The sequence below is a fragment of the Sander lucioperca genome, chromosome 13 (genome assembly GCF_008315115.2).
Source record: "Sander lucioperca isolate FBNREF2018 chromosome 13, SLUC_FBN_1.2, whole genome shotgun sequence".
In the NCBI taxonomy this organism is placed as follows: domain Eukaryota; kingdom Metazoa; phylum Chordata; class Actinopteri; order Perciformes; family Percidae; genus Sander; species Sander lucioperca.
Genome location: NC_050185.1, coordinates 35878729 through 35895186, shown reverse-complemented (window position 1 = coordinate 35895186; position 16458 = coordinate 35878729). Strand labels below are relative to the sequence as shown.

General features: G+C 40.5%; 4 protein-coding genes across 4 annotated transcripts in view; 3 read left to right on the top strand and 1 right to left on the bottom strand.

Annotated features, from left to right (window-relative positions):
- The window catches only part of LOC116036424 (bromodomain-containing protein DDB_G0280777-like), a 1700590-nt gene that overhangs the window by 1069786 nt on the left and 614346 nt on the right, over positions 1-16458 (top strand). The gene's annotated exons all lie outside the window — the stretch shown is intronic.
- The window catches only part of LOC116036425 (C1q-related factor-like), a 680685-nt gene that overhangs the window by 132682 nt on the left and 531545 nt on the right, over positions 1-16458 (bottom strand). The window lies entirely within an intron of this gene.
- Positions 909-1853, top strand: LOC116041497 (olfactory receptor 146-like). Its single transcript, XM_035990969.1, has one exon. The coding sequence runs from the start codon at positions 912-914 to the stop codon at positions 1851-1853; it is 942 nt and encodes a 313-aa protein (XP_035846862.1). The 5' UTR covers positions 909-911.
- On the top strand, positions 3216-4160 carry LOC116041501 (olfactory receptor 146-like). The gene has a single exon (XM_031287400.2). The coding sequence runs from the start codon at positions 3219-3221 to the stop codon at positions 4158-4160; it is 942 nt and encodes a 313-aa protein (XP_031143260.2). The 5' UTR covers positions 3216-3218.

Genomic DNA, 16458 nt, shown 5'->3' with positions numbered 1-16458 from the left:
CGACTGTTGTTTAGTACCCTTTTTTTTCTTTCTTTTTTTAACTTTCTTAAAGAGAATTGGTTCAGGCATCGTTAAGGCACCGTGCAAAAATTATGTATGTGATTAATTTAGATTAATTAATCACAGAGTATGTAATTAATTCGATTACATTTTTTATCGATTGACAGCTCTACTTTACATACATTTCGATGTAGTATCTCTCAAGTAACAGGCACATTAGCCAGGCAACGCCAACTTCAAGTCACTCTCCAATCTCGGCAAAACCATAAAATGGCACACCACAAAGTAACCCAAGATACAAACAATTGTAACATAAATGAAATGTAAAACTAACATACATTGTGCCCCTAACAGCCAGGTGCTAAACAATATTAACGTATGCCTTTGTTCTCTATAAGACAGCTTATTCCTTCTTGTTTTGCGGCTGTACTTTTACTTCGGGATTCGGACTTTTCAAAATGAAAGCATTAGCGTCAGAAAATGACTTAACCACAGAAACAATATTTGGGTCATTTACATGGACATTATAGCTTGTTGACAGTTGCAATGGCCAGCATAACAATTTCTAAATGTTGCATCACACATTACCTGACGTAATGGCAAATGATTCCCCTGCAGATTAAATCATGTCTATAAAACATTGCAAAAGAGTTCCGGTGGATATTATCAGCAATGAGCAGGAGACATAAGAAACAAGCTTGGAACAAGAGACATTCAGAGTAAGCATTACCGATCTACATGTCTACATGTGAACTATCCATATTGGCATATAGTCAGTCTTACTGATATCTGGGAAAGGCAGCATGTTTCTGTTGTGATCGTTTGCACACTAGTATTGTGATCTCTTGATACCTAAATTGCCAGGACATTACTTGTGACATTTAAAGCATTGTTTTGTTGTTTTCAGGTTGATGGAAAACTACACCTACAACAGCTACACACTCCAGCTGGAGGGGTTAATTGTTTCAAAAGAGTCTACGTACCCTGTCTTTTTCTTGTTCTTTTTCTCCTACCTGTTTATAATTGTAGCAAATGTAGGTATTGCTGTTCTGGTTTTCATTGACAAAAATCTTCACCAGCCCATGTATGTCCTTTTTTGTAACCTAACTTTTAATGATGTACTTGGAAATTCTATCATGGAGCCTCGTTTGCTTTTAGACATGTTGCGTCCTCCCTCTGAGCGTATCATTACTTATAATGAATGTGTGGTCCAAGCTTTTGTCTCACATATGTTTGGTACCACTAGTCTTACAGTGCTCATGATTATGGCCTTTGACAGATATGTGGCCATCTGCAATCCCCTGCGCTATGCTGCTATAATGACCAACAAAATGGTGATCAAGCTGACAGTTTCTGCCTGGGGAGTGGCCTTAGTAATGGTCGGGATTCTGCTCGGTCTGACCATACGGTTGAACCGATGCAGGACTCTGATCCAAAACCCTTACTGTGACAATGCCTCACTGTTTAAACTCTCCTGCGACGATGTGTCTATTAATAATGGCTATGGCCTCGCTTTCACTGTAGTTCTGTTCACAAGTTCTATAGGCAGCACGGTTCTCACCTATACTAAGATTGCAGTAGTCTGTGGGACCAGTAATAACAAGTCTTTGAACAGTAAAGCCTTAAAGACCTGCAGCACCCATCTGGTGGTGTATCTGATTTTGTTGGTCAGTGGAATGTCTAATATTGTTCTGCATCGCTTCCCTCAGTACACAACCTACAGGAAATTCAGTATGATTTTGTTTCATATCGTCCCTGGCAGCCTCAACCCCATTATTTATGGTTTGCAGTCCAAAGAGATACGAAGATTCCTGTCCAATTTGAAGTTCAAGAAAGTATTGCCATCATTGTAATGAGAATTTAAGACTGTTTTTTTTTTTTTGTAAATTCATCACTGCAACATATAATGTGGACTAAGTGTGCTCCACTGTACCCCTTTACAAAGACAGAGTGCATGATCACCTTTTAAATTAAAGTTCAGTAATAAGGGCTGATCTCTGACAACTGTGGTATTTGGAAAATTGAGATGCATAGACCATGTACAATCTGTGCAATAAACACCAATGGTGTAATTTCTGGAAAAACACAATCGTTTTACTTTTATAACCATATATTGTGGCAAGAAAATGCAAAACCACCTGTGTTCTCTTAATTATGTGGCAATAGTATTTTAAACTAAACTCCAAAGCCCAGAATCGTTACCTTGGTTAGGGCTAACCTTAACCCTGATTATATTTATACAAGGCCTATAGCACAATGACCTGAATTATTTCTGGAAAAATACAATAGTTTTATCTTGATAACCATATATTAATAAAATGCTAAACCACCTGTGTTCTCTTAATTATGGGGCAATAGTATTTTAAAATAAACTCATAGCTGGAGGGAAAGATGGGACGCCAGGAGAAAATTAGGAATCTTACGTAATGATAAACAAAATGTCATGTTGCTTTATCTTTTTTGTGAATCCGATATCATTTTGAATCCTACACATATCAGAGCTACTTTATGTTTACAGAAACAAAACATAAATTAACAGTTATAATACATTACATTAAAGGTTATCTATGGAAGATTACTGTAAACATGTATTTCATTAAAACGAAAAAAATGTCATGACTTCTCCAGGCCTAAATTGTTTTATTTTGAAATTCCAGATTTGAATAATTCCATAATTTTGCCAGGTTTTCCATGATTATGGGAACATAATTATATTTCGTCCTTCAAATAAATACAGGTAACAAAGGTCAGCCCTGATCGGACTTATTAGAGCATTAGCATCAGAAAATGACTTAACCACAGAAACAATATTTGGGTCATTTACATGGACATTATAACTTGTTGACAGTTGCAATGGCCAGCATAACAATTTCTAAATGTTGCATCACACATTACCTGACGTAATGGCAAATGATTCCCCTGCAGATTAAATCATGTCTATAAAACATTGCAAAAGAGTTCCGGTGGATATTATCAGCAATGAGCAGGAGACATAAGAAACAAGCTTGGAACAAGAGACATTCAGAGTAAGCATTACCGATCTACATGTCTACATGTGAACTATCCATATTGGCATATAGTCAGTCTTACTGATATCTGGGAAAGGCAGCATGTTTCTGTTGTGATCGTTTGCACACTAGTATTGTGATCTCTTGATACCTAAATTGCCAGGACATTACTTGTGACATTTAAAGCATTGTTTTGTTGTTTTCAGGTTGATGGAAAACTACACCTACAACAGCTACACACTCCAGCTGGAGGGGTTAATTGTTTCAAAAGAGTCTACGTACCCTGTCTTTTTCTTGTTCTTTTTCTCCTACCTGTTTATAATTGTAGCAAATGTAGGTATTGCTGTTCTGGTTTTCATTGACAAAAATCTTCACCAGCCCATGTATGTCCTTTTTTGCAACCTGACCTTAAATGATGTACTTGGAAATTCTATCATGGTGCCCCGTTTGCTTTTAGACATGTTGCGGCCTCCCTCTGAGCGCATCATCACTTATAATGAATGTGTGGTCCAAGCTTTTACAACACACATGTTTGGCACCACTTCCCACACAGTGCTCATGATTATGGCCTTTGACAGATATGTGGCCATTTGCAATCCCCTGCGCTATGCTGCCATAATGACCAACAAAATGGTGATCAAGCTGACAATTTGTGCCTGGGGAGTGGCCTTTGTGTTGGTTGGGATTCTGCTCGGTCTGACCATACGGCTGAACCGATGCAGGACTCTGATCCAAAACCCTTACTGTGACAATGCCTCACTGTTTAAACTCTCCTGCGAGGATGTGTCTATTAATAATGTCTATGGCCTCGCTTTCACTGTAGTTCTGTTCACAAGTTCTATCGGCTGCATGGTTCTCACCTATACTAAGATTGCAGTAGTGTGTCTCACCAGTAATAACAAGTCTTTGAACAGTAAAGCCTTGAAGACCTGCAGCACCCATCTGGTTGTATATCTGATTATGGCATTTAGTGGAATGTCTAACATTGTTCTGCATCGCTTCCCTCAGTACACAGACTACAGGAAACTCAGTAGCATTTTGTTTCATATCGTCCCTGGCAGCCTCAACCCCATTATTTATGGTTTGCAGTCCAAAGAGATACGAAGATTCCTGTCCAATTTGAAGTTCAAGAAAGTATTGCCATCATTGTAAAGAGAATTTAAGAGGTTTTTTTGTAAATTAATCAGTGTAATAGATAATGTGGACTAAGTGTGCTCCACTGTACCCCTTTACAAAGACAGAGTGCATGATCACCTTTTCAATTAAAGTTCAGTAATAAGGGCTGATCTCTGACAACTGTGGTATTTGGAAAATTGAGATGCATAGACCATGTACAATCTGTGCAATAAACACCAATGGTGTAATTTCTGGAAAAACACAATCGTTTTACTTTTATAACCATATATTGTGGCAAGAAAATGCAAAACCACCTGTGTTCTCTTAATTATGTGGCAATAGTATTTTAAAATAAACTCATAGCTGCAGGGAAAGATGGGACGCCAGGAGAAAATTAGGAATCGTACGTAATGATAAACAAAACATCATGTTACTTTATCTTTTTTGTGAATCCGATATCATTTTGAATCCTACACGTATCAGAGCTACTTTATGTTTACAGAAACAAAAAAAAAAACAATTATGAGATATATTACATTACATTAAAGATTATCTGTGGAAGATTACTGTAAAAATGTATTTCATTAAAACACAAAAAAATTCCATGACTTCATTAAAATGACTTCTCCAGGCCTAAATTGTTTTATTTTGAAATTCCATGACTTTTCCAAAACTTTCAAAGATTTTAATAATTCCATAACTTTGCCAGGTTTTCCATGATTATGGGAACATAATTATATTTCGTCCTTCAAATAAATATAAAAATACATAAACAAAATGGTTCGTCATTCATTTTTACTCTTCCAAAACCAGGCATGGTTTAGCCAAAGCTATATATTTTAGCACACAATTTTAGTGATATTTCATCCACTAAGTGCTGTGATACAAAGCAGACACTGGACAGAAACATGGTCCATGCAAGTACGCGAACACAAATGACAAAGACAAATGCTCAGCTGGCACGAGTGCTCGATCCTGGCGAACACACTCAACGTGGGCTCCTATGGTGGAGGTAACAAAGGTCAGCCCTGAACGGACTTATCAGAGCATTTCTTGGACTACAGTAGTAAACAAACATGCTGTCTGTGGTGGAACGTGTACTTCTATACTTTCTGCACAGACGGAAGATAAAAGGGAACAAATGATGGGATTTGTGTCTGAATGAAGAATTAAGGAAGTGTCATGCATACATGTTCAGAATCAGCTTTATTGGCCAGGTTTGCATAAACAAACAAGGAATTCAACTCTGGTTAACCTTTGCTCTCAAAGTACAACACATATAAAGCATAAAAAAACAGAAAGGACAGTAAGAAATCTAAAAAAATACTGTTAAGTATGCAGTATAGCGATACAATAGAATTTACAAATTTATAAGAAATATACAATAACAATTGAAGAGAGGGAAGGAATAGTGCAATATCAGTATTGTCTGAGATGTAACATTTAAATATAAATATAATGCAAGGCAGTTCAGTGCAATGGTAATATATTAATAACAATATTGTAATTGTAAGATTGAAATATACATGAGGTAGATGACAGTGTTGATTGACTTTGTTCAGTGTAAGGGTGGGGCGGCTATTTCTGAACGTTCAACAGAGTGACTGCTTGGGGAAAGAAGCTGCCTTTGTGTCGGCTGGTTTTGGTGAACAGTGCCCTGTATCGCCTACCAGAGGGAAGCAGGTTGAACAGTTTGTGACCAGGATGTAAGGGGTCTGCAGAGATTTTTGCTGCCCCTTTCCTGACCCTGGACCGGTACAGGTCCTGGATGGAGGGAAGGTCAGCTCCAATGATCCTCTCTGCAGCTCTAATTGTCCGTTGCAGTCTGGCCCTGTCCCGTTTGGTGGCTGACCCAAACCAGACAGTAATGGAGGTGCAGATGACAGACTGAATGATGACTGAGTAGAAAGTGGTCAGCAGCTCCTTAAGCAGATTAAACTTCCTTAGGTGTCGCAGGAAGTACAACCTCTGTTGGGCCTTTTTCTGGACAGAGTCAATGTGGGGAGACCATTTTAGGTCCTGTGAAATGGTTGATCCCAGGAACCTAAAGAAATCCACAGTGGACACTGTGTCGGTCTGGATGGTGGTTGGGGGGACTTCTCCGAAAGTCCACTGTCATCTCCACAGTCTTCTTGGGGTTTAACTCCAGGTGGTTCATTGTTTTGTAGATCTTCAACAGATTGTAAACACGTCTCTTCTCTCAGGTATCTTCCCACAGGCCCTGAAACCTGCAGTCATTAAGCCACTCTTAAAAAGAACAATCTAGACACGTCACTGATTAGCAACTATAGGCCAATATCAAACCTTCCATTTTTAAGTAAAATCAATGAAAAAGCGTTTTTTCAACAACTAACAACTTGTTCTTGCCACTGAACAACAGTTTTGATGCCTTCCAGTCGGGTTTTCGACCACACCACAGCACTGAGACGGCTGTTGTTAAAGTCATTAATGACCTCCATTTAAACACAGATAGTGGCAAAATTTAGTCTTAGTATTACTTGATCTCAGTGCTGCATTTGACACGGTCGACCATGACATATTACTAGACCGATTGGAAAACTGGGTTGGCCTTTCTGGCTCAGTACAACAACTGGTTTGAATCCTACTTAAAGAATAGGGATTACTTTGTATCTATAGGTAATTATACATCTAAGCATACAAATATGACGTGCAGAGTTCCCCAAGGGTCCGTTCTGGGGTCTCTTCTGTTTAACATCTACATGCTTCCACTGGCTCAGACTATGGAAAACAACAAAATAAATTACCATAGTTATGCGGACGACACACAAATTTACATAACCTTATCGCCAGGGGACTATAGTCCAATACAAAAACTGACTAAGTGCATTAAACAAATTAATGACTGGATGTGCCAGAACTTTCTTAAATTTTATGAAGAAAAAACTGAGGTGGTTGTTTTTGGAGCAAAAGAGGAACGATTAAAAGTCAGCGCTCAGCTTGAGCAATGTTAAAAACAACAGACAAAGCCAGAAATCTTGGTGTAGTCATGGACTCAGACCTGAATTTCAACAGCCACATTAAGACAATTAGAAAGTCAGCCTATTACCACCTTAAAATATATAGCAAGGGTTAAAGGACTTATGTCTCAGCAGGGTTAGGGTTAGGGTTAGAAGAAGAAAGGTTAGGGTTAGAAAGGGAAGGAGGGATAGAAGTGTCTGTTAATCTAGTAGTAGTAGATAACTTTATTGTCCCCATGGAGCAGTTGGGTTTGCGGCACAATCGCAAGGCACTTTATGACAAGACATCAGACATATGATACAAACAAATAGTCCATACATCAGACACCGACAGGCATAACATGAAGAATATACATCACACACTACAATACACTATACACCCTTGGGTATGATCAGGCCAGCTGGACGACTAGCTTATTTTGAATGATTTAAGGCTTTTATGGTTTGTGGTACGAAAGAGAATTTAGATCTGTTCTTGGTCAGAAGGGGTAGGCAGAAACAACGCATAGATGGCAGTAGTTTAAAATGAGATGCCAGGGGGTGTGTGTAGTCACATACAATGTTATTGGCCTTTCTCACCAGTCTGTCTTTGTAAATGTGTTCAATGCTCGGTAGTGTTATCCCAAGTAACTTGCTGGCAGTTAAAACTGTTTTTCTGATTGTCTTTTTCTGAGACTCAGTGGCATTTCTGAACCAGCAGATAATACAGCAAGTTAGAACACTTTCAATAAAGGCAGTATAAAACATTTGGAGCATTTTGTTATTGACATTAAAAACAAGCAGTTTCTTTAAAAAGTACATTCTTTGCTGTGTCTTAGTTTGCAAAAGATCAGTCCAAGAGTCCCATTTCAGCTTGTTGTCCAGTACAATGCCAAGGTATTTGTAGTTTGTAACAACCTGAATGGCCCCACCATTGATAAAAGTTTCGGTGGATTACTTTCTAAAATCTATGGACATTTCTTTGGTCTTATTGGTATTTAAAATGAAGTGTGACTTATTGCACCATTCTAAAAAGGAGTCTAAAACTGGCCCATGATCTACCTCCCCATCCTGTAGCAGACTCACTAGAGCTGTGTCATCAGCATATTTAATAAAGTGCCTGTTTTGTAAAGTGCTAGTACATGAATTTGTGTATAGAATAAATAGTAAAGGAGATAGAACACATCCTTGTGGAGAGCCTGTGGATGTTGTCATCGAATCAGACAGAGATGAGCCCACTCTGACCCGCTGGACTCTACTGGTAAGAAAGTCCATGATCCAATAATAATACCTGTATCAAGATAGAATTCACTGGCTCAAATGTCTGCAAGAATCTGAGGTTGCATGGTGTTAAAAGCAGATGAAAAGTCCACAAATAGAATCTTGGCATGAGTCTTTGGTTTCTCAACATGAGTGTGCAAAAGGTGCATTAATGTCAGAATTGCATCATCCACCCCCCTGGAGGCTTGATAAGTGAATTGCAGGGGGTCCATAAGATGGTGGGTTTGGGATACAATGTACCTCTTTACCAGACGCTCCAGGCACTTCATGACCAGTGATGTCAGCGCTATTGGTCGGAAGTCATTGGACTCTGTGGGTCTTGGCAGTTTTGGCACGGGTACAATTGTAGATGATTTCCACAGGTTAGGGACTTTACAGAGGTTAAGAGAGGAGTTGAAAATGTCAGTGAACACAGGGGCTAACTGTTCTGCACAGTGCTTAACGATATTACCACAAATTTGGTCCTGGTCTTGATCCCCTGCCATGCCTCACGGGAGTTGCCTGACACCATGGGTTGCCTCAATCTTCTGTCTGTAACTGTACTTATCCAGCTGTATTTGTCTTTTAATCTGTCTCTGTATGTCCCTTTTGGCCGTGTCATCCTGATTCCAGTGTGCTTTTTTCTTTTCAATTATAAGATGCTTTAATTTACTGGAGATCCAGGGCTTGTCGTTTGGAAAGATTTTAGTGGTTTTTATGGGTATGACTGTGTCTACACAAAAATTGATGTAGTCAGATATTGTTTCTACCTGTTCATTTATGTCAGGGAATTTAAAAATGTCAATCAAAACAACCCTGCAGGGCCATAATACTGTCATTGTTCCATATTTTAACTGAGCGTTCTTGGGGCTTCTCCCTCTGCAGGAGTCTCTGATATATAGGCCGGAGGTAAACCACATTGTGGTCAGATGCCCCTAGTGGTGGGAGCAATGATGACACATTTAACAAGCTGACATCACATAAGTTGACCTGTCTTTTACATCAAAATGACTCAAACTGATGAATGGATTAACTAAATAGTTTATTCAATGTATAAATGACACTAATTGTATCATCTTTGCAGCTCTAGACTTTATATAGTTTTAAAGTAAGAATGTAAGGAGGACAGGACAGAAGAGGAAGAATGAATAAGGAGGGACGGCAAAAGGGAAGAAGGAAAGAGGTCGTAAGAAAGCAGTATGTTAAGGAGGTAGGGAAAGAAGGTAAGGGAGAGAGGAGCAAGGAAGGATGAAAGGAGACGGTAGTGTAGTAATGCCAGTGTCAGCAGAGAGTGAAGTGGGGTTGACTCTGTGTGAATATGGTTTAAATCTTCCTCGTTCCCTCACTTGATTTCCTTCCAGCTAGAATATAAGTGCAGCTTCCAGCATGAAGCGTATCCCACAATCCACTGCAACATGAGGTCACACAGGTCGACGCCGCCTGTGCTCTAGAGACCCGTCGACAAATGTGAGTAGATATTTAAATGTATTGTTTATTTGCGAGCTGCAGTCAGAGAAAATGCTGTTATTGTTTTAATTTGGAGTTTTTACGACTTCTTTGTATTGGTTGTGAGCGAGGGGCGTTTGATTTCCCCATCAGCTGATCCCTGCAGCTGCTGAAAGACAGACGGTATGCTGATGGTAACCTGGAAAGGTTCTGAGTGATGTTGGACACTGACCTGAAGACACCTTGGTACCACTGCTCAACTTACATAGCTTTAAATTCTACAACACTGATTATTGATTCATCGCTTTAATAGTCATTTCTTCATGAAAAAAGAAAAGATTCTCTGATTGCAGCATCTTAAATGTATATTTTCTACCAGACATTTTAAGGACGTCATCTTGGCTTTGGAACACTGAAACACTAACAAAGCCATACGCTCACATCTCTACCTCTCTCATCCAAAAGTGAGGGAGCGGTACCACGGCGTGTGTGAATGTGGTGGTGTATGCCTCCCACTATGCAGGCAGCTGCGGCTTTTCAGTGCTGAGTTGTTTGTTTGTTTGTTTGTTTGTTTGGTCGTTTCGCTGTTTTTGTAATATGCGGCTTAGCTACATCGGATATGCTTATGAACATTATGGCACAATGCCTTCCAGCTTGATCCTGATTCCTGTTTCTGCGACGATATTATCAGTCAGCGGTAAGAGTCAATCGACTCAGCCGAGCCAGAGGAAGAGAGCTGGGGCTTTCTACAGGTGGATGAAGCGGGTATATCGGTTTCTCTCCCTGCTGTCTGCCTTTCTAATGTGCGCTCCCTCAGTAACAAAATTGACGAGCTTAATCTGCTGTTACGGACCACAGTGATTTCAGAGCAATGCGGCTTTGTCTTCACCGAGACCTGGCTGAATGCGGACTGTCCGGATTCAGCTGTGGAATACCTGATTTAACATAATCAGAGCCGACCGCGACAAAGACTGAGTGGGAAGTCATCAGGTGGCGGTCTGTGTTGTTACGTTAATTCAAACTGGTGCACTGACGTTTCAGTATTACACAAGCACTGCTGCCCTTTGTTGGAGTTCATTGCCATGGACTGCCAGCCCTTCTATGCTCCTAGAGAGTTTGCCTCTGTTATATTGGCATGTGTGTATATTCCCCTCGCAGTACGCCCTAACGAGCTTATCATAACATTGAGATAGCACCCTAACTCTGTGCTTCTCGTTATGGTGACTTCAATGCTTGCCATCTGAAATACGATCTGTCCAAATATAAACAACTATCAGCTGTCCGACTCGTGGAGGAAACGTACTGGATCATTTTTATTCTGTTCACAAAGCAGCATATCGTTCACTTCCCCATGCCCCCCTAGGGAACTCTGATCACTGTTTAATTCAGATGGTCCCCACCTACAGCAGAAATTAATACTAATATAATACTACTGAAGCCATTAGGAAAGCAAAAGCTGCCTACAAGTGAGGATGGAGGGACAATTTGGCACTAATGACTCCTCTTCAGCCTGGAGGTCATTGAAGAACTTGACAGGTTATAAAAATAAAATACAACAGCCACCCCATCTGCTAAACTGGCCAATGATTTTATGTATTTATACCAGATTTGAGAGATCTCCTTGCCCTTTCCCCCTCCCCTTCCCCTTCCAGTGGATCTGGGTGTCATCCCACACTGCCTCATAATCATGGAGTCCCATTCAGGAGGGGGAGAACACTACCTCTCAAACCAACCCCCTTTGATATTGAGGAGAGGACGTGCACCGACTATTTAGCCGGCAGAATGTAGGAAAGCAGCTGGCCCGATGGGATCTCGCCTGCCACCCCCGAAGCACTGGCGCCAGTCCAGCTCGCTCCAGTTTTTACAGACATTTTTAATCAGTCGATTGTCTTATGCAAGGTTCCGGCTTGTTTTAAGTCATCAACCATTATTCCAGTACCGAAGAAGAACAGCGCTGTGGGCCTGAATGACTACAGACTGGTGGCCCTTACATCAGTGGTCATGAAATGTCTTGAGCGGGTTGGTTTTGTTTCATCTTAAACCCATCACAGCTCCCCATCTTGATCCCTGCAGTTTGCTTACAGGGCAAACTGCTCAGTGGGTGATGCAGTTAACTTAGGCCTGCATTATGCTCTGGACCACCTAGACTCTCCTGCTCCTATGTACGGATGCTGTTTGTGGATTTCAGTGCCGCCTTTAACACCATCCTACCCGAGCGGCTACGGTGGAAGCTGTCACTGATGGGGTTGGAACCCTCTATCTGCCGCTGGATAATGGATTTCTTCAGCAATAGACAACAGCAGGTGCGGCTTGGCCAGCACATGTCTGATCCCCAGTACACCAACATTGGAGCACCTCAGGGGTGTGTGCTGTCACCATTTCTCTACTCACTGTACACCAATGATTGCACTTCCAACAGCAGTTTCCATCAAGTTGATTAATTTGCAGACGATACCACCTTGGTCGGCCTTATTAAGGACATGACGAGTCTGCTTATAGACAGGAAGTGTCTCATTTGGTTGGATGGTGTGACAATAACAATCTGGAGCTTAACCAACAAAAGACAGTGGAAATGGTGAGAGACTACCGCGATCCCCCTCCTCTCTCTCACACCCTAACCATCAAGAGCTCTGTTGTGAAGGAGGTGGAGTCATTTAAATTCTTAGGCACTATCATCACAAACAACCTGAAATGGGAGGAAAACAGTTCCTCTATTATTAAGAGGGCTCACAGTGGAATGTTTTTTCCTAAGGCAGTTAACCAAACTGAACGTTTCCAGCTCTGTTCGGTCTAGGTTTTACAGAGCCACTGTGGAAAGCCTTCTGTCAACATCCATCTCTGTATGGTTTGCATCAGCATCGGCCCAGGCGAAGAACAGACTGCAGCGCATTGTGCGCACAGCAGAGAGGCTGACTGGACAAAGGCAGCTGTCAATCAGTGAACTGAATGAGGCTAGAGTCAGGAGGAGGGCAGCTAAAATTGCTGCTGATCAGTCCCATCCAGCAGTGACATTTTTAGGCTGCTTCCCTTACTATTACTGGAATAATATAGTGTTTTTACTGTAGTTCTCTGCAGCCTCTCAGTCAGATATGCTGTTAAAGCATTTTTTATTTTATACAAGTTTTGAGGTAAACAAAAATCATGAAAATCCTCTTACCTACAGTAAATATACTGTGTATATATAAGCATAATGGAGCTGTTTCCAATCAATATTTGAGAATCAAATGTAGCTCTGCTGACAAAGTGAGACAGGACTGGAGGTGATCTGTTAGTGTGAGGACGAGAAATGACTTATGTGAAACTTTATTTCAGATGAGACATTACTGAAACTCACTTATTATTTATATTCGGAACACACAACTCATGAAAGAGTCTGAAGTCTCTAATGTTTTATTCTGTACAGCAGTAAATGTACCAATACACACTGTCAAAGCCTACTGCGTTAGTACAAGTTAAAGTTCTACTTTGAAGATATTAGGCCTACTGAGTTAAAGTACACACATATTATCAGATAAATGTATTTAGTAGGGCCGGGACTTTAACGCGTTAATTAAGATTAATTAATTACGGGACTTTAACGCATTAATTAATTACGCAAAAATAAATAACATAATTTTAACCACACTTATTTTTGCACCGCGGAACGTTTTTCAATGAATGAGTTTCGACGGACCGATTATACTGGAGAACCAACTAGCGTTTTTGACTTCCGACAACACAAACCACAGTGAACATGAACGAAGAAGCTGACGAGACCGCTCTGCTTGGCCCCGTGGATGGGAAATTTTGTTTTAAAAAACGAAAGGATAGAAGCGTCGACAAGAGCATGGTTGTGTGCAAGCTATGCAACAAGGAATTTGCGTATCACCGCAGCACATCGAGCCTCAAATATCACCTCAACGCAAAACACATAGGAGTTAGCGTGGACGTTAGCCCGACCGATTAAAATGCGATTAATTTCGATTAATTAATTACAAAGCCTCTAATTAATTAGATTAATTTTTTTAATCGAGTCCCGGCCCTAGTATTTAGTCTATCAAAGTAAAAGTACAGAAGTATTATCAGCTAAAGTCATCAGTTCCACTTCCCTTATGCCACTTCCCCTCTGCCCTAGATATCGGGTGTTTCTCAATTTCAAGATGCAAGAACAGACTTGTGTTCTTGGGGAGAACGTTCTTGCTGGTTGTTCTTGGAACAATGAACTCGCAGTTCACAAGCACAGAAAACTCTGTTAAGAGTTTGAGACGATGCATTCTTCCTGTTATTGCTCTGCACCCCCAGCACAGAGCTACCTGCAGGGCTCCAAAATAACAGCTAGAAATAAAAACCACAACAATATAACCACTTTATATTAAAACAATCTCCAGACAAGAAAACCTCATAATGCTACTACAACTATTGCAATATTATTGAAAAATAAAACGTATTGATTTTATTGTTTATGGTTTAGCTCAAACACCCCTTACTTATTCAAAAGGGTGGAACGCGATCCCTACTATTATTAGTGTATTAGTTTAAGTCAGTTAAATTAAAAAGGCCTATGCACTGGTGTGCCCTATGTGTTCCTATTAGTGTTATGTGGAATTATCATTTCTATATTATCGTAGTGCACTGTATATGCCCAGGGACAACAGATGGAAATTAGCAATTCAAATTATAAAGGTTGGTGTCTCCCCTTTAGTCTACATAACATGTCATAGCATGTTACCACTTTATGTACAACTGTTGATTTATCATACAGACTGAAACTCAACTTTTAATAATCAGAAAACAAATACACCAAAAAATGGCATCATTTAAACAAGTTTCCCAAAGAGAAGTGGGTCTCTCCCCTGCCTCTACCTGCTGCACTGTGTGTGTGTGTGTGTGTGTGTGTGTGTGTGTGTGTGTGTGTGTGTGTGTGTGTCTGTGAAGCTGCATTGTGTGTGTGTGTGTGTGCGTGTGCGTGTGTGTGCTTGTGGAGTTTAACTCTGAAAAGGCAGTTAACCACAGGTTCCCGTTAATCTTATGATGGACATGTGTTGTGATATTTAAACAAACGATCAGTCAACGGCGAAATTAAAGCCTCTTATTTACGGGACCAGTCTAAAAGACCTCCGGCTTACAGCGGGGTGTCAGAGCGTGACTGTCCGAGCGACGAGCTAGCGGTCCCGGCAGGCGCAAGCTGGCTGTCGCCTCACTTCAGGGAACTCCGAAAACTCAGAAAACTTTGGAGCAAATTGTCAATTTGGCAAAGATTTACGCAAGACTGCCTATATTCGAAATCTAAATCGTTCATTTCTCGCCTAAAACGTTCTCAGAAGTGAATTTAGTGATGAATAAGATGGCGAAAATTGTTAAAATTGTCCCGTTTTTTGTCTGTCTATGTACCGGAAACCCGACCCTCACTGAATGCCGAATGAATGTTGGGATACGGGTGCTGCGAAGTTCATACTAGTTACCAACCAATGCATCCTCTGTAAAATGGGCGTGTCAAGAACATTTCCGGGAATCTTAACTGTTCTTGGTGAAATGCGAACTTGTGTATTGGGACAGTACTTTGGCAACACAAGATGACGTTTCACAGGGACACAAGAACACAAGTCAATAGAAGAACACAGATTGAGAAACGCCCCATGTTTCTGTCAACCATCTTCATATGTTTAAACTTATCTGCCTGTGATGAAGAGTGTTAATGTTCAGCCTTTTCTCACTAATTGTAATGTTGCACTTTGGATGTGTGTGTGTGTGTGTGTGTGTGTGTGTGTGTGTGTGTGTGTGTGTGTGTGTGTGTGTGTGTGTGTGTATAGGTGTGTCCTCATCAGGTTTCTTGATAAGGAACATTAAAGTTCAAAGTCTCTCTCTGGTACTTCACTTCATCCTGTGTTGTGACGCAGATATTTCCTCCAGGTTAAACTTTTGGTAAGTCAAACTTTTTTTGAGATTTCAGCTGATTTCTGTTCTGATAGTTTCATCAACTGTAAAATGCGTTGAAGAGTTAAGTTTGGTTAGAGTTAGAGTCAGGGGTGTTAACTCTAACTCTAGGCGTTAGGGGTGTTAAGTTTAGGGTTAGGGGTGTGTTAGGGTTAACCCTTCCAGTTAGCTGTTAGCCACCGTGTTTAGGATCACCAGCTTTCCAACAACAGGAGGTAACCATGCTAACAATTATGGAGGTGATTCAAAATAAATATTTGAGAAATCAAATGTAGCTCTGCTGACAAAGTGAGACAGGACTGAAGGTTATCTGTTAGTGTGAGGACAATTAATGACTCATTTAATATTACTGACACTCACTTATTATTCATATTTGAAACACACAACTCATGAAAGAATCTGAAGTCTCTAATGTTTATTTCTGTACTGCAGTAAAAGTACCAATACACACTATCAAAGTACTGCGTTAGTATAAGTTCTGCTCTGAAGATGTTACAGGTTGGCTGAATGACCAACCTGCTGATTATTGTCTTGGTTAACCAATGAATTGATCGTTCTGTTAAAAGCCAGATTCCTTTAGCTAGTTTTGTGTTTCCCGGATATCTCAGTTTGTACATCAGGCCCCCATATATAGAGATTTACTCCTCGACGCAGAGGGCCGCTGGTTCGACTCTGACCTGCAGCCCTTTGCTGCATGTCATCCCCCCTCTCTCTCCCCTTTCATGTCTTCAGCTGGCAATAAGGAATCCTGATGCTAT